This window comes from Rana temporaria, chromosome 13, assembly GCF_905171775.1.
Source record: "Rana temporaria chromosome 13, aRanTem1.1, whole genome shotgun sequence".
NCBI classification, from domain to species: Eukaryota; Metazoa; Chordata; class Amphibia; order Anura; family Ranidae; genus Rana; species Rana temporaria.
This window is the reverse complement of record NC_053501.1, coordinates 28,361,924-28,380,467: the sequence shown is the minus strand read 5'-3', so window position 1 is coordinate 28,380,467 and position 18,544 is coordinate 28,361,924. Positions and strand designations below refer to the sequence as shown.

The window sequence follows — 18,544 nt, the reverse complement described above, 5'->3', positions numbered from 1 at the left end:
CCCCTTCTACCGAGGCTTGGTCACAGAGATAATTTTATTTATACTTGTAATTTTTCGGGTGAATGAGTAGGGGTATTATTTTTGTTTTGCAGTGTCTCCCCCCCAAAACTGCATTGAAGAGGGTTAAAAGCACACTGCTTATGGCGGCAAAGCAACGCTTAAACTAACAGTGTTTTACCACTACTGCCCCCACTGCCTCAGTGTTAAAGCGCCCTTAGTGAATTGAGCCCACAACAAGCTAGCAAAACATCTGAAAACCAATAAAGACACAGAGTGGCCCATTGAATAGTTAATCTTACAGGAATGTTCTCTTTTTGACGTGCCTCAACTTTTTTCTTGTACAGCCTTTCGCGCAGTTCATTTATACGCTTGTCCATGATGGCGACCTCTATATTGCGTTTGTTTAACAACTCTTTTTGCTGCTGAAGTTTGGAGTTCTGCTCATGGTTGAGGCGATTCCTGATCTAAAATGGAAACACAGAATACCTTTGAGTGATTTGAGTGCCTATGAAAAGGAGCTGCCTGAGATAAACTACGCATATTTTGCTTCATTTTTAAAATGATTGTCAGTGCAATAGCAGCAGGACAAGAGCTGGCAGAGGCAGAAACTGTTTTTAAGGTTCCACTTACACTTGCAAGACTCCAAAGTTTTGCGGACTTCGGAGTGCAACTTTGATGCAACTTTGGATGGGTGCAACTTGGATACGTCTTTGGCTTTGACCAGTGATAATGTACAACTTTCATGCAACTTCTGAGGGTTAACATTGAAGTCTGTGGCAAGTTGCATGAAAGTCAGACCAAAGTAGTACATGAACTACTTTGAAGTTGCTGCAATTTTAAGTCGCGCATATATGAATTGGTATCATTGGGGAAAAAAGGGGGAACAACTTGTCATGCAAATTTGATGTCCAACATTGCATGACAAGTCGCACACGTGTGAATGGTGCAGTGCAGTGCACCTGTGGCTTTCCTGTGGGCAAGCTGCAGATTGCCATAGACTGCTATTATATTCTGCAGCTGTGGTGCACTTTCTGAAAGCGCACCAAACCCGCAGGTAATAACAGAAGTCTATGGAAGAAGTCTTAGTGCAGGTAACCCGCAGGTGCACTGCACTGCACCTGCAGATCAGTTTAAAAGCAGCCCACTGCAGAACATATATGGCCAAATATATAAAACTTCCCTTTAATAACAGTCTTCCATTCAGGTATTGCTGGCTGTTGCTGTCCCAGGCAGAACACATTTGGTATCCCTCCGCCTGTGACAGGAGCCGGCGCTATGCAGAAAACATCGGCTTATGTGGCTCTTCTCCACAGCCACTTACTTCCTCTACCCCAGAGCTTCACTCACAACACTGATGCTCTGGGATGGCAACCTGCGGTCTGTGCTTGCCAACCCACCATCCCAGAACAGGAGGTCGCAGGCCACATCAGAGGGCTCCGATGGCCCCCAGACCACTGGTTGGGCACCCTTGGCCTACATAAACTGTATTGTCTTTCTGAAAATGTCTCCATTTCCTTTTATCATGGCTTTGTAACACTGAACTATTGCCAATGAGAGACACAGGGAATTAACCTAAAGGCTGATAGGATTGGGGAGCTACAAAAACAATGTATTTCAATGAAGAACCCCAGGTAAATATATATATAAAAAACACATAAGTACTTATATAGGGGCTGTTAAACTGCCAAAGGATCTGTATTTCTCATCTATACAGTGCAAAGATTTACAAAAGCACAACCAGTCTGGTGACCAGACTTTTTTATGCAGCTTCAGTATGCCATGCAGCTGGGTCTCTTCTCTGCCCCAAAGCTATGAATGGACAGCGAAGGAGCAACAGACTGATGAGTTCCAGCTCTCTGCTTTCTCCACCTGTAAGCATGTTTGTTGGAGCATGTGAATGCAGTACACCTGGTTGGTTGTACTGCCAGTACCTCTACCAGTCTACCAGACTATTGCTGTACAGTAGATTACAGAGGGCTGAAATGAAGCTAAATTCAGGTATATATTCCAGTGGCATTTACAATACATGTAATAATTGTTTAATAAATGCATCACTACAGATTTTTTTAAAATATCTGCCTGGTGTAAACATTTTTTTTAAATACTGCTGAGAAAAGCATGCAGCTCTGCCAAAAATAGAGGCAGATGTTATAGAATTTTGCCTTTAAAAAAAGACCGCCAGCAGAACAAATTGATTACTGCTAGCGGCTAAAGCTGCTGGCAGTAATCATATGTAAAAATCCAACAAGCTTGTTGTACAGGCTGGGTACAACCAGCCTGCCCATAGGTAGCTAGAATCTCAGCTGGTCCCTACTAAATCAGCAAAGATTCGTTCAAGCTATGGTTGCCCTAACAAGTCAGATTAATTCACCAAAGGTCATTCAATAATCTAACAATACAAGAAACTGATCACAAAACGTTCTCCATGATTTCTAATGGGCTACTCTGGGTGTCACTCGGCAGTCTTTAATAATCCCAAATCGTTATTGGCTCAGAGCAGTTCAAATTATTGCAGTTTTAACACTATGCCACTTACCTGAAGCTCTTGGTACAGCTTCTTCAGCTCAATTGCCGCAGGCCCTGTCATCTGCCCATTGTAGGTCTGGAATCCATTCAATTTCCCTTTGCGCAAGTCTTCCAGCTGCTGCGTGAGTTGCTCCACTTTCTGCACCGCGACCTGCAGCTCCTGCTGCTTCTCCTGGAACATGTCACTGATGTGCTCAATCTCCGCAGCTGCTAGAACATAAGCAGAACATCAATAAATAGCATCAAAACCATTAGCATCCTTCTCAGAATTTTTAGCTCATTGATTAGCTCAGCTCCAGGGGTGGGTAGTGATATCAGGGTCTCAGGTAGTTTATATTATATTATTATATATATATATATATATATATATATATATATATATATATATATATATATATATATATATATATATATATATATATATATATATATATATATATATATATACATATATACACACACACACACACACACACATTATATATATATATATATATATATATATATATATATATATCACACACACACACACATATATATATATATATATATATATATATATCACACACACACACAGTCTGTATAATAACAGCTTTCTGCATTGCTTACTATTTGTCAAAGGTTCATACATTTGCAATTTTTATTGCTGCCTATTGTGTTACTAAAGTATTATAAGTGCCTTGTGTTTACTATTTTGTCGCTACCTTGACTGATGAACTTACTATGCAATTGATTTTTGTACTGATGGAATCATGTTATTCCTGCAAACATCCGTAGCCTCCTATAGAACCATTTGAATGAATTAGCACAGCATTTGTATGTGTAAATATATGATGATATCTGTACAAGTACTTTTATAGATTGTATGTTGAATTTTCTGCATTTTAGGTTAGGACCCAATTTTGGGATAGAACCCATCTAATATGGACGGGGAGGTTAATTTACTAAAGACAAATATACAAATATACAGTGCACTGCAGTAGATTTAGATCTGAGCTCTGCTGATTTCTATCATCCAATCATGTGCATGCAGAATTTGTATTTCTTTTTTTTACATTTAAAATTTTCCTTACATGTGATTGGGTATTCTTTGCAAAGTGACGCTTTACTTTTTTTACTAAAGTGGTTGTAAAGGCAAAAGTTGTTTTTATCTTAATACATTCTATGCATTAAGATAAAAAGTCTTCTGCTGTGTCCGATTGACAGACACAGCAGCAGCGCCATTGGCTCCCACTACTGTCAGTCAGTTAAGCCAATGAGGAGAGAGAGGGTGCGGGGCCAAACCGGGGCTCGGTCTCTAAATGGCTACACAGAGCTGCAGCTCGGGTGCCCCCATAGAAAGCTGCTTACTGTGGGGGCACTCAACAGGAGGAAGGGGCCAGGAACATTGAAGAGATAACCGAGAAGAGGAGGATCTGGCTGCTGTGTGCAAAACCACTACACAGAGCAGGAAAGTATAACATGTTTGTTATACTTACCCTGTGTAGTGGTTTTGCACACAGGAAAAAAAAAAAAAAAGAGAATTTACAATCACTTAAGCTCTGGAGCAACTGCACTTGTAGTGCACAGTATATTTGCATTTAGTAAATCAACTCCAATGTTTATCCAAGACCAAACCTTTCTTATATAATTTTGGATGGAGTGGGAAGTACAGAAAATCCTGCTGGGTATTTATTGCTGTCTGTGCACCCACTGAGGAGATTGCGCCCAATGTTCTGATGACAATTGTCACTAGGATAGAAATGACTGGAAATTCATAATTCAGGGTTGTTAACAGAAGAGGATCAGAAGGTACATTTTCAAAATGATGGAAAATATAACAGAGGTGACTTCTCCTCAATTTGAAAAGATCTCCTCTCACAATTTGTTAAGCCTCTGGAACACAAAGTAAAGTCAAATCTCCCTAATGCTAGCTACAGCGAATATAAAAAAAAAAAACGTTTTAATCATTGTGTATTCTCTTAACTTAAAAAAAAAAAAAAAAAAAACATTGACTTCCGATAAATGAAGCATTAATAAATTAAAGTGGTTGTACACCCTGTACAACCACGTTTACCTACATAATAGATATATTAAGGCTCACCTGTAGGTGCTGGAAATATCTCCTAAACCTCCACGGGTTAGGAGATATTTACAAGAAAGCCATGCGCCGATGTCTATGGCGCAGTTTAGAAAGGGCAGACCGTGCTGTTTCTAAAGGAGCCATGATGTGACTGGCGACTCCCATGCGCATGCGCGGGAGTGACATAACGCGACTCTGGAGTTCGCAGCCCTGGAAAGAAGGAGGGGCAAAGATGGACGCTCGCTGCTAGTGGGGACAGCGGTGACATCGCAGGCTTTCGGGTTCAGGTAAGTGACACATAATGGGCTACTATGCGATGCATAGTAGCCCATTATGCTTCACCTTTGCAGGGAAATAAAGAGGAAGTAAAACCCATCAGGGTTTACGTCCTCTTAAAAATGAACTTTAGATATACTTTAATATTAAGGCACCTTGCATACAGGGCTGTCTATTAGCCATACAATTGGGAGAAACAAGTGCATCCAGCCCTGTTGCATGCAGCCTGGGGTGCGAAGGGGGCTGGGCACTGTACCAAGTAGAAACCCACAATTAGGGCCCTGTACTTTCATGGATGAAGGTCTGGAATGCAGGCCTTCTGCAATGGGCTTAATTTAAGAGAAATATGGTGCAGGTCCAAACATTTTTTCAAATAAATAATATGACCTACATATATTCCCATTCATGACTTTGCTGTAGTCCGCCTGTCCTCTCATGGCTCGAATCTTCTTCAGCTTGTTCTCTTGGGTTTCCACTCTCTCCTTCAGCTTCTGAAGTTTATCAGTCTCTGAGACAGACTGCAGCTGACGGCGCTCTTGTTGCTTTAGATACCGCAAGCGCTGCTCCTGCCATCCGCAGAAGAAAAAAAAAAAAACTTAGCTGGTACAGGAAAGACATTTTCATGATTACACAGAAATAAAACAAAGCTGGCAGCTTGGCACACACAGGAAAACAAATAGCAGCAATATAAACATGAAGTCCCACACATCTGTGTGGCTTCCTCTGTCTGCCATTTCCTGGGGCCTGCAGCCTCTTCCTGATGGAGCAAAATGGCTCCCTGTTGTCTAGTCCTGTGGACCCAGAAGTAAACAGAGATAAGTGCTGAAAAGATAATAAACAAGTGTTAACTGTGATGAGCAGAAAGGCAGAGATAGCGGAGGAGAATAAATGCCAACTAAACCAGCTGAAACCTAAGCCAAGGTCATGCAATATCAGTCACTGGCATGGCTTGGGCCACATTTGACGTCACATACACAAGCACACTTGCATCTTACAGGCATGCACTCAACCACTATGCCATTATGTTTGTTGACACCTGACCATCACACCTATACACATATACAGTGACTTGAAAAAGTATACGTTCCCTTTGACATTTTCTACATTTTGTCATGTTACAACTAAAAACTTAAATGTATTTTATTGGCATTTTATGTGATAGACCAACACAAAATGGCACAGAATTGTGAAGTGGAAGGAAAATGATAAATTGTTTTCAATTTTTTTTTACAAATAAATATGTGGCGTGCATTTGTGTTCAGCCCCCCTGAGTCAATACTTTGTAGAACCACTTTCTCTGCAATTACAGCTGAACGTCTTTTTGGCGATGTCTCTACCAGCTTTGCACATCTAGGAGAGGGACATTTTTGCCCATTCTTCTTTGTAACCTAGCTCAAGCTCTGTCAGATTGGATGGAGAGAGTCTGTGAACAGCAATTTTCAAGTCTTGCCAGTGCCACAGATTCTCAATTGGATTTAGGTCTGGACTTTGACTGGGCCATTCCAACACATGAATATGCTTTGATCTAAACCAGGGGTTCCCAACCTTTTGAAGAGTGAGGGCCACTTAAGCGACTTGGTAACCAGTCGTGGGCCATAATGAGCAGAGCAGGTGGATGGCAGCCCACTCTACTCTATAGAGCCCACTCTACACTTATTTTTTTAGCGGATCAGATTGGAGGTAGGCGATATAGTCCATTTACATCTGCCACTCCTTAGAGGTGAATGCAGGGTCCGATTGGGTCGGACCGACTGTGTGAAAGGGGAATGAGACTACTTTCACACTGATGCACGGTTGTTAACCGGCACCGCGAGTGCAGCACAGTTCACCTGTGGCTTTCCTGCAGGTTAGCTGCACTTTTGCCATAGACTTCTATTATATCCTGTAGGTGTGGTGCACTTTCAGAACTTCAAACTCACAGGTAATAGAAGTCTATGGCTCAGTGCAGGTAATCCGCAGGTGCGCTGCTCTGCACCTGCGGATCAGTTTAAAAGCAGCCCAGTAACGGCTGCAGAACAGATATGCTGATATAAACTTACCTTTAATAACAGTCTTCTATTCTCTTGTATTCCATCCCAGAGCAGGAGGTCGCAGGGCCACATGTGGCACCCGGGTCACTGGTTGGGCACCCCTGATCTAAACCATTACATTGTAGCTCTGGCTGTATGTTTGGGGTCGGTGTCCTGCTGGAAGGTAAACCTCCGCCCCAGTCTCAAGTCTTTTACAGACCAACAGGTTTACTGTAAAAAATGTTGAAAACCATTTAGACTGTCAGTAGGGTCATAAACAAAGATGAACATCTAGAAAATGTATAAAAATAAGTATATAGAAAAACTCAAGATTTAAAGCACAACAACCACATGGAAAATAAGTAATAAGCTATTAAAGCAGGAAAATGTCCACACGGAAAATGAGTAAGTGGCTATTAAAGCCCTCTCTCCTCCCTGTTTTATTAGCTTATTACTCATTTTGCATGTGGATGTTGTGCTTTTAATCTTGAATTTTTCTATATACATATTTTTATACATTTATAGGACATCCATATTTGTTTATGGCCCCAATGACAGCCTACATATAAAGGCCCCCTGCTACCTAGTATCCATGCTGTGAGATTGTCATCGGTATTCCTTACTACAGTATTTGACCCGTGTCAGAGGTAGGTGTATACTTTGACTATTGGTCTTTAATGTCGCTGGTATGGCCTACATCTACACTTTATCATGCGTATAGTAGCAGTAGCCTGTGGTGGTGGTCCTGAACCCTTGTCTCCTTGTACATACTTTGAATTAACACAATATGGTGTTTATTCTATTATCTTTTCTATGTTCCTGGGTACCAGTTATCTCCTCGCATTTGTTCACAGCTCACCCATGCATGCACTACTTCCTTTGGTTGCTGAATTTCAAACAGAGTCCTATCTATGAATTTTATATAAGCATTTGATAAATATATATTTACTTGAGGTCTCTATTCCAGGGTTAGGCAACCAGTAGCCCTCCAGCTGTTGTGGAACTACATTTCCCATGAGGCATTGCAAGGCTCGCAGTCACAATTACTCCCATGGGACTCCCATGGGACTCCCATGGGAGCCCTCCTTGCTGGGCCAGGAGGGCTCCCTGCCAGCATAACACAATAGGGCTGTGGGAGTAATTCTGTGTTGATGATGGAATCAAAAACATATAATATATGGGCTGCTTTATTGGCTCCTTCCTAAACTGACCTGTGCATGTATGCTCGTGAGGTAGGGACCTTAGAATATAAGTTCTTTGAGAGCAGGGACCAGTTTGAATGTACAATATATGTAAAGCGCTGTGTAAGTTGTCAGTACTATGCAATACCTGCATGGAATATGTAAAATTCTTTCTTCTGCTACCATTGATAAAAAGATCAGATTTAAGCTGGCCATAAAGAGCTCCATTTCCATACAGTATGATGCAAAAAGAGAATTGAACTTGCTCACCTTAGCCACCAACATCTGTTGCTGGTTCTCGATTTGCTGTTGTTGGCGGGAGGCCATGTCTTGCAGCTCTGAGAGAGTCAGCTCCACACGTGGGTTCCCCACCTACACAGGACAAAGAATACAAGAATGGTAAAGGAATGTTGAAGAGCAATTACAAATACACATTATTTTAAAACGAGTTGTAATAAAATATAACCAAACAACATTCTGGCCTCATTGCCTCACGCTGGGTGCAAAAGCTTCTCATACCATTCAAAGAACAACCTCAGAACATTCGTTCAGGTGAGAAGTTCTGGGAGAGGTAATTGAAATGCAGAGTCCTTTACTAGATAATCTGCTTTGAAATCAGCTTTCACCGCTGCCCAACATTCTTCTGATTCCAGCGTCACTACGGGAATCCAGAAAATCCCTTCAGACTCGCACCTCAGTTCAAATGTTGGGGGTTTAAAGGCAGATTTATATAGAAAAAGGGACATTAAAATGATGTCTGCTATGCGCAAGCAGACGTCCTCAATGGCAGCCCCAAAAGCTGCCAATATTTACCTTCATTCCCCTGATATGAGCAAATGTATATATGCCCTCTGTACATCCAATGTCACCAAGCACCAGCAATAGTAATGGGAGAAAGTCACATATTTTATATACCATAGGTAACAGATATCTTTTTTTCTTCTTCTTTCTGATATCTGTCATTAAGGCCTCGTTCACACAAGTAATACATAACTGTACACCCACGGAGAGCTGTGTTTATTGTCATTATTCACTTTAACCACTTCAGTACCGTGGGTGTTTTTCAGATTTGGTGTTTACAAGACTAAAACAGTTTTTTTTGATAGAAAATTTCTTAAAACCCCCAAACATTATATATTTTTTTCTAACACCCTAGAGAATAAAATGGCGGTCATTGCAATACTTTTTGTCACACCATATTTGCGCAGCGGTCTTACAAGCGCACTTTATTTGGAAAAAAATGTTTTTTTTTGAATTAAAAAATAACACAGCAATAAATTTGGCCCAGATTTTTTATATATTGTGAAAGATAATGTTACGCCGAGTAAAATGATACCAAACATGTCACGCTTAAAAATTGCGCCCGCTTGTGGCAGGGCGTCAAACTTTTACTCTTAAAAATCTCGATAGGCGACGTTTAAAAAATTCTAAAGGTTGCCTTTTTTGAGCTACAGAGGAGGTCTATGGCTAGAATTATTGTTCTCGCTCCAACGATCGCGGCGATACCTCACTTGCGTGGTTTGAACACCGTTTTCATATGCGGACGCTACTCACGTATGCGTTCGCTTCTGTGCGCGAGCTCGTCGGGACAGGGCGCTTAAAAAAAAAAATCTCTTATTTATTTTTATTTATTTTATTATTTTTTACACTGGAAATTTTTTTTTTTATCATTTTTATTCCTATTACAAGGAATGTAAACATCCCTTGTAATAGAAAAAAGCATGACAGGTCCTCTTAAATATGAGTTTTGGGTCAAAAAGACATCACATCTCATATTTAGACTTAAATGCAAAAAAAAAAAATGGAAATTTTGTCATTTGAAAAAATGCCAACAAAAAAATGTCTCTTTAAGACACATGGGCGGGACTGACGTTTTGACGTCACTTCCTCCCAGCAATGCTATGGGGACGGGTGGGGGCCATCTTGCCCTACTCGCATCCCCACACAGCATGTGAAAGGACCCGATCGCCTCCGCCGCTACCGACGGCTCCGGTAAGTGGCGGAGGGCGCGGGAGAGCAGTGGGAGGGGGGCCCCTCTCCCGCCGCCGATAACGGTGATCTTGCAGCGAATACACCGCGGAGACCACCGTTATCTTTTACAGGACTGCGCACACTAAAGATGGATATCTCGGTTGTGGCAGCAGCTGCTGCCGTTACCGAGATATCCATCTTTAAAGTGCCACCGTATATAGCCGTAAGGCGGTCGGGAAGTGGTTAAGGTCATCACAGAGGACAAGGGGGCACTCTTTACGTCTAGAGGAAAAAAAGATGTTATCTCCAAATACGGAAAGGTTTCTTCACTGTAGGAGCTGTGAAAATGTGAAATAGACTCCCTCCAGAGGTAGTTCTCTCAAGTTCAGTAGATTGCTTTAAAAAAGGCCTGGATTCTTTCCTAAATGTGCATAATATAAATGGACATTAACATTTATAGGTAAAGTTGATCCCAGGAAAATCCAATTGCCTCCCGGGAAATCAGAAAGGTTTTTTTCCCCTGCTGTAGCCAATTGGAGAATGCTTTGCTGTTTTTTTTTTTGTTTGTTGTCCCTTCTTCGTGATCAACTGTCGGTGAAGGATTGTGTATATGGGATAGTATTACTTTTTTTTTTTTGGTTGTCTTTTTTTAACCTAACTATATTATTGCAGTGCCACCTTTTGGACTACAGATGGCAGTATTGCAAATGACACAGATGGAAACTTTTGTCTAAACAAAAACCAGTTGATTATATTTAAAGCAGCTGACTACCCAGAAACCTCATGACATACCAAAACACTCAGCAGTGAAATTCCCAGCTTTAGCCCTGGTTCACACTGGGCTGCGGGAGTGAAGCCGTGCGAGTTCAGCTGAACTCGCACGATTTCACTCCCGCTGGCAGTCCCGATTTCGGCCGCGATTTAAGAGACATCTGTGCAGGTTTCTGCACAGATGTCTATGTAAATCGCGGCCCGAAATCGCAAAAAGTAGTACAAGAACTACTTTTTGAAATCGGTGCAGCGCCGCAGATGCGGCGTCGCACCGATTAGGACGGCGCCATTGCCGACAATTGGAGGCATTTGAGATGCGATTTCACATGTGAAATCGCATCTCAAATCGAATGAAATCGCACCCAGTGTGAACCTGGGCTTACAGTACTTCTTAGAAAAGAAAAAGGAAAAAACAAAAACAAAAAACGGACTTGAGGCGGTAATTATTCTATCAATTTTTTTTAAAACTTCACTGAATCATGGCAGCATATAAAGAAATTGGCTTCCAGCTGTTGGGATGTATGTATTACTCAGTGACATTAGCACGGCTTACACTTACACAGAATCATTATCCTAGAAAGATAATTTTTTTAAGTTATTGTCCCATCCTGCATGCATTTCACTCGCCTAGGTGAATGATGTGCGCTCTGTTCCCTGTGCCTCCTGGGATATGCATGTCACATATCCCCAGGAGGCATAGTCCTTCATTCAGGAAGGAGGAGGGGTAGGCATAGTGGCGCGTCATCGGGGTCCTAGAAGAGGAGGACAGCCTCCCGATGACATCACACATGAAGACAGCAGTGCAGGACCCAAGTGCTGTCAGTAGAGAAGGTTGGGGGGGGGGTGAATATCTGCTTTTAGTATAAGCTATTGTGCCAAATGGACTAAGAAGGAGATGGGCGTGGCTTACCTTTAAAACTAAGCCCTGTCATAAGGGTTTAGTATCACCCATTCACTGTACCCCTGGTTTGGTCAAATCACTTCTTTAGTAAAAGTAGAATTGATACATAATAATAGCAGGCAACTGAAGATGTCTTGCCCTTACAATGTACACCAATCAGCCATAACGCTATGAACACTTTAAGAGAATAACATTGATTATCTTGTTGCAATGGCATATTAGGCAGAAAGTGAACATGTTGTTCCTGATGACGTCAGACAGACGAAACGCGTAGGGCGGAGTCAGAGGCACGTCGGTCTAACACTTCCGGTCTGGGCTGCAAACACAGTTTGTTCAGCGCCAGTTAAAATTTTCCTTTTTGCCTTTTTTGGCAGTAAAAGGGGGACCTACTCAATATTAGGTGGGTGGTCATAAAATTATGGTTGATCGGTATACATGATTAAAAATGAAATATGGCATACAAGTAATTTTTTCCCCTGCTGTAGCAAATTGGATCATGCTCTGCTGGGGTTTTTCGCCTTCCGCTGGATCAACTGTGGGTATAGAATTGGGTGTATGGGATTGTATGTTTTTTTTTCTTTTTTCTTTTATGGTTGAACTGGATGGACTTGTGTCTTTTTTCAACTTGACCAACTATATAAATGGTTTACATGATGTTAGCAAACACATTTAATAACGCTTGTACAGTGTCAAGGGAGCATTCACAGTACATACGTTTAGATGTGCTGATCTACAATACAAATTTTCTACGTGCCCCGTTCATATCATAGCACAGTGCTGAGGTGGGTTGAGGTGTGCAGAGCAAAAAGCAGACATGCAGCATCAACATGATCTACACCCACGGGCTAAATTTTGGAGGACAGTAAACTGGCCCTTTGTTTAGATTGTTTGGAGAGTCTTGGTGTAGCACAAGCCCTCTGAACCAGGCACATTAAGCTGTACTGTACATGTAGGCCCCACTTGGACGAGGTGGTTTGGAGCACAGTTCACTTGGAGTCCGGTACAATTCAGTGGTCTGGTCAGCAGAGGGGATGACGTGTGCCAATTAATGCTTCCTTTCAAGTATAGTGGGAGCACAGACCGACAGGGGAGGGGGACAATCTTATTCCGGCAATGGTTCTGATCAACAATGCCGTGTCAGTACACCTTTAAGAGTCCAGGATATTTTTTACTTTATTAGTACCAATAGCCCGATGCGAACACCAACCAGGGTCCGTTTATCCAGTCTCAAAACTACAGAGCCTTCTACATGTCGTTTGTCTAGACACAAAATGACACTTGTCTACTGTTTTCACCAGTGCCACAACTAAATGTCATCTTTGGGCACAATGCATACTTTAAAACCCACTTCCAGCTATAATTGAAGCCTCCATCGGGTTTTTATTTCGAAACATCCATCCCACCTCAATACCTTAGACACCTTTCTGGTAAGTGGATGGCTAATGGAGATACCATGATATACATGTAGAAAAAAAAATGCCAGCACTTCCTAACACAAGGCTCGACAAATCCCGGTCGCCATGGCGACTAGAAATAGGGTCCTGGCGACTTGGCTTGGAAGGGGGGGGCAAAAAAAAAACCTCAGGGCTGGCGCATTCTGGTGGTGAGCCGTTGGTATTGCAAGTTATTACCACCAGATGTGTAAGCTGGCGCCATCTGGTGGTGGCCGTTGGTATTACAAGTTAAGCATTACAAGTTAAACAGCAATTCTAATGTAATTTTTCACTATTTTTCACTGCCATCTTCTTCCCTCTAATTAGAACCCCCCAAACATTATATATCATTTTTTATCCTAACACCCTAGAGAATAAAATGGCGATCGTTGCAATACTTTCTGTCATGCCGTATTTGCGCAGCGGTCTTACAAGCGCACTTTTTTGGGGAAAAAATACACTTTTTTTAATTAAAAAAATAAGACAACAGTAAAGTTATCCCCATTTTTTTTTTATATTATGAAAGATAATGTTACGCCGAGTAAATTGATACCCAACATGTCACGATTCAAAATTTTGTCCGCTCGTGGAATGGCGACAAACTTTTACCCATTAAAATCTCCATAGGCGACGTTTAAAAAAATGTACAGGTTGCATGTTTTGAGTTAGAGGAGGTCTAGGGCTAGAATTATTGCTCTCGCTCTACCAATCGCGGCGATACCTCACATGTGTGGTTTGAACACCGTTTACATATGCGGGCGCTGCTCACTTATGTGTTCGCTTCTGCGCGCAAGCTCGTTGCGACGGGGCGTGTTTTCTGGCTCCTAACTTTTTTAGCTGGCTCCTAGATTCCAAGCAAATTTGTCAACCCCTGTCCTAACAGAACCTCAACTTTTTTTTTTTTTCTTCACTGTAGGAGCTGTGAAAATGTGAAATAGACTCCCTCCAGAGGTAGTTCTCTCAAGTTCAGTAGATTGCTTTAAAAAAGGCCTGGATTCTTTCCTAAATGTGCATAATATAAATGGACATTAACATTTATAGGTAAAGTTGATCCCAGGAAAATCCAATTGCCTCCCGGGAAATCAGAAAGGTTTTTTTCCCCTGCTGTAGCCAATTGGAGAATGCTTTGCTGTTTTTTTTTTTGTTTGTTGTCCCTTCTTCGTGATCAACTGTCGGTGAAGGATTGTGTATATGGGATAGTATTACTTTTTTTTTTTTGGTTGTCTTTTTTTAACCTAACTATATTATTGCAGTGCCACCTTTTGGACTACAGATGGCAGTATTGCAAATGACACAGATGGAAACTTTTGTCTAAACAAAAACCAGTTGATTATATTTAAAGCAGCTGACTACCCAGAAACCTCATGACATACCAAAACACTCAGCAGTGAAATTCCCAGCTTTAGCCCTGGTTCACACTGGGCTGCGGGAGTGAAGCCGTGCGAGTTCAGCTGAACTCGCACGATTTCACTCCCGCTGGCAGTCCCGATTTCGGCCGCGATTTAAGAGACATCTGTGCAGGTTTCTGCACAGATGTCTATGTAAATCGCGGCCCGAAATCGCAAAAAGTAGTACAAGAACTACTTTTTGAAATCGGTGCAGCGCCGCAGATGCGGCGTCGCACCGATTAGGACGGCGCCATTGCCGACAATTGGAGGCATTTGAGATGTCACGATGTCACGATTCAAAATTTTGTCCGCTCGTGGAATGGCGACAAACTTTTACCCATTAAAATCTCCATAGGCGACGTTTAAAAAAATGTACAGGTTGCATGTTTTGAGTTAGAGGAGGTCTAGGGCTAGAATTATTGCTCTCGCTCTACCAATCGCGGCGATACCTCACATGTGTGGTTTGAACACCGTTTACATATGCGGGCGCTGCTCACTTATGTGTTCGCTTCTGCGCGCAAGCTCGTTGCGACGGGGCGTGTTTTCTGGCTCCTAACTTTTTTAGCTGGCTCCTAGATTCCAAGCAAATTTGTCAACCCCTGTCCTAACAGAACCTCAACTTTTTTTTTTTTTCTTCTTACAGAGGTCGTATGTACACAAGTTCAAAAACAAAAATCATCATTCCACCAACATTTCAGGTGCACAAAGGACCCCTTTCGGTTTTCCTAAAAAAATAAGGGGGGGCCCCCTTGTGCTCCCAAATATTGACTGAAGGATGCTTTTTGTATTTGAACATTTGCATTTACGTCCCTGTAAAAAAAAGTTGAGGTTCTGCTGAAGAGCCTTTTTTTTCTACAGGATTTATTGCAGTTTCCCCCAAGGTGTTTCTGGACAGGAATGAATGGGAAAGTCCTAACAGGCACACAGATGAAAATACATTTTTTAGCAGAGTGAAGTAGTATTAGAAGAGTCTAGAAGTATTAGAACGTCTGCCAATGCATTTATAGCTGTCTGGAGACATCTAGTCCTGCCGATTCCTGCATTTCCCATTTCATCTACTGGTGTCATAGGGACAGGAGGTACATCACCCCTATGAGGTCAACTGGTTCAAATTTGTCAGGATTTTATTTTTTTCACTGGAAAATGTAAAAAAAAACAAAAAAAAAAAAACACACTTTTGTTAGCCTCCGAGATCCTGTAAAAAGATCCTGGAGCAAAGAAGATATTTTTAAAAGGCAGGGAAGGAAAATCTCATTGTCTGATATAATGGAGTTGGGACTTAATGCACATGCAAGAAAACCTGGCACGCGATTAATAAAATGAAATCCAGTTTCGACATGATGGTTTTAAATATAGCAGCAAGAATAACACACGCAGTGAATAAACTGAAGTCATGAAGAGGATTTCCTCATTAGAAGGAGCCAAGCTCACAGGAAATCACTGACACAGCCTGAGGAATCAATTTCCTTTTCTAAGGCATCATCAATGTAGGTAATGAACCAGAGAGATGCCAAACTGTATAACGTTACTGTTCAGTTACATTCAATGGAGCAAGAAACTGGCAGAAGAGAACATGCAGTGCAACAAGGAAAGCCACAGTAATCTCTGCATGGTGCTTCGGAAATCTCAAATTACAGACCTGCATGATAAAAAAAATCCAGCCTTTCTATATCCAAATACAAGTGTTAGGCTGGCCATACATTATACAATTTTCTTGTAAAACTTTGCTTTACATTTACCAAAACCATATAATAGAATATAATGGTCAATTGTAAACACTTTCAGGCTGTATTCTCATCTTAGTGTAGCGTCTTTGAGCGTTTTGTTCGGCTTTTTTGTTTCTTTTTTTAAATTAGCCAATTAAAAAAAAACTATCATTTGCATTTTTTGTTGCTAGGTTTTTCAGCTTTTCAGTCAGCTTTTATTTTTTATATTATTAATTTTTTTATGGGTAAGGAGTTAGAGTTAAGGTTGAGTTGGGTTTAGGATTAGGGTTGGGGTTAAAGCGGAGTTCCGGCCACAATTTCACTTTTTATATATAAATACCCCTGTAATACACAAGCTTAATGTATTCTAGTAAAGTTAGTCTGTAAACTAAGGTCCGTTTTGTTAGGTTGTTACAGCATTTAGACACTTTATAAAATAGAAATTGACTGGGGCCATCTTAAGTGTGGGCATCATGAAGCCAGACTGTATGACTTCCTGGATTTCAGCCTTGCAAATCTCGCACATGCTCAGTGCTGCACAAGCAGTGTCAGATCAGGTTTCAGCACCTGTGCTGTCCAAGTCACATGATTCTTTGAGACAGGGGAGTGCACAGACTCCTGGAAAGTTACACCCACTACATTCCCAGGAGTCTGTGCGGTGTAGGTTAGGAAGCATTAAGCACCAAGGTGCAGGAAGTGGGAAGATTAACTATTCTGCCTAGCAACAACACTTTGAAGGCATCTAAAAAAAAAAAAATTTGTAAAGGACTAATGACATTTTTTTAAAACTACTGATGTAATGTTATATTTATGGGTGGAACTCCACTTTAAGGTTAGGATTAATATTTTATTGTATTTATTTTTGTTAGGGTGTTAAATCATAATAAATGAAAACATAAATGTAAAATGTAACACACACAAAGAAAATGTATAATAAATACAATGAATACTATGTAATACTTAATCCCTAACCTTAACCCCAAACCCTTTAATAAAATAATAATAATGCTAATAAAAAAAAAAACACAAAATAAATTCTTCTTCATAATAAATTATTATTATTTTATTTTTTGCCCGGGTTTAAAGTATTTTAGTATCCATATTAATGTTTTTTTTTTTTAAAGTTAGGGGTTATCATTTATTATATATTATTTTATTTATGATGCGTTCTTGTTATTTGTGTACCGGTATTTATTTTTACATATTCATATATTATAATAATTTCAATTATCTTTTCCCCCATTTGAGCAGAAAAACGTAAGACATTTATTTCTATGGGAATAAAAAAAAATGCCAGAAAAAACACAAAAATCTGTCCAATTTGAGCAAACAATTAAAAAAATAAAAAGGACTTTTTTGAACTTTAAGTAACTTGGAGTGGAGATGTGAACCAACGCCATAAAGAAGAATTGATTTTTCTCTTTTTCAGCGTTTTGAAGCTTTGAGCTACAAAATGCTGAGGTGTGAATGGGGCCTTAAAAGCGGAGTTCCACCCAAAAATGGAACTTCCACTTTTTGGAATCCCCCCCCCCCCCCCCCCTGCCCTGGTGTCACATTTGGCACCTTTCAGGGGGGAGGAGGGAGCAGATACCCGTCTAATCCAGGTATTTGCTCCCACTTCTGGGCATAGGTTGCCGTGGCGACCTACGCCACATCCGATGCCTCCTCCGTCCCATCCCCCCTGCTGTCTTCTGGGAGACACACAGGTCCCAGAAGACAGCAAGGACCACTGGGATTGCGCAGCGCGACTCACGCATGCGTAGTAGATAACCAGGAAGTGAAGCCGCAAGGCTTCACGAAGATGGCGGTGGCAGCACCACCCAAGAGCTGAGGGACAGATCGGCTTCTGGTGCAGATATCACGGGCACCCAGGACAAGTAATGTCCTAATATTAAAAGTCAGCAGCTGCAGTATTTGTAGCTGCTGACTTTTTTTTATAAAAAAAAAAAAATCAGCGGAACTTAAAGGGTCACTAAAGGAATTTTTTTTTTTTTTTAGCTAAATGGCTTCCTTTACCTTACTGCAGTGCTGGTTTTTATGTCCTCATTGTTCGTTTTTGCTCTAATCCTTCTCTGTTCTGAACACTTCCTGGTTGTCTGTTTTCTGATGAAAAAAGTCATGGGAGCTTTCTCTCTGTTGTCACTAATCAGGGAGGTGTGATTACTGTGTGTCTAAAACCCCTCAACACCAGTTTCGTTTTACAAACCATCACTGCCCTGTATTGGCTCTGAGTCTCTGTACATCACAGAGCAGGCAAAAAAGAAACTGAAACTGCAGGTACGTTATATGATTGATTTTTATCTATTTTTAATAATTTTTA

At 41.1% G+C, this 18,544-nt stretch overlaps 1 protein-coding gene across 7 annotated transcripts in view; it reads right to left on the bottom strand.

Moving 5' to 3' along the window:
• Window positions 1-18,544, bottom strand: part of PPP1R13B (protein phosphatase 1 regulatory subunit 13B) — a 147,261-nt gene that overhangs the window by 34,489 nt on the left and 94,228 nt on the right. For 5 of the 7 annotated variants that reach the window (XM_040332548.1, XM_040332547.1, XM_040332543.1 and 2 more), the window contains 4 exons: window positions 8,325-8,426; window positions 5,256-5,430; window positions 2,537-2,736; window positions 300-464 (listed from right to left, as the gene is read on the bottom strand). In XM_040332548.1, the coding sequence (XP_040188482.1) occupies window positions 300-464; window positions 2,537-2,736; window positions 5,256-5,430; window positions 8,325-8,426 (642 nt within the window). The remainder of the gene's footprint in view (window positions 1-299; window positions 465-2,536; window positions 2,737-5,255; window positions 5,431-8,324; window positions 8,427-18,544) is intronic. The other 2 variants (XM_040332544.1, XM_040332546.1) reach the window with 1 other exon arrangement.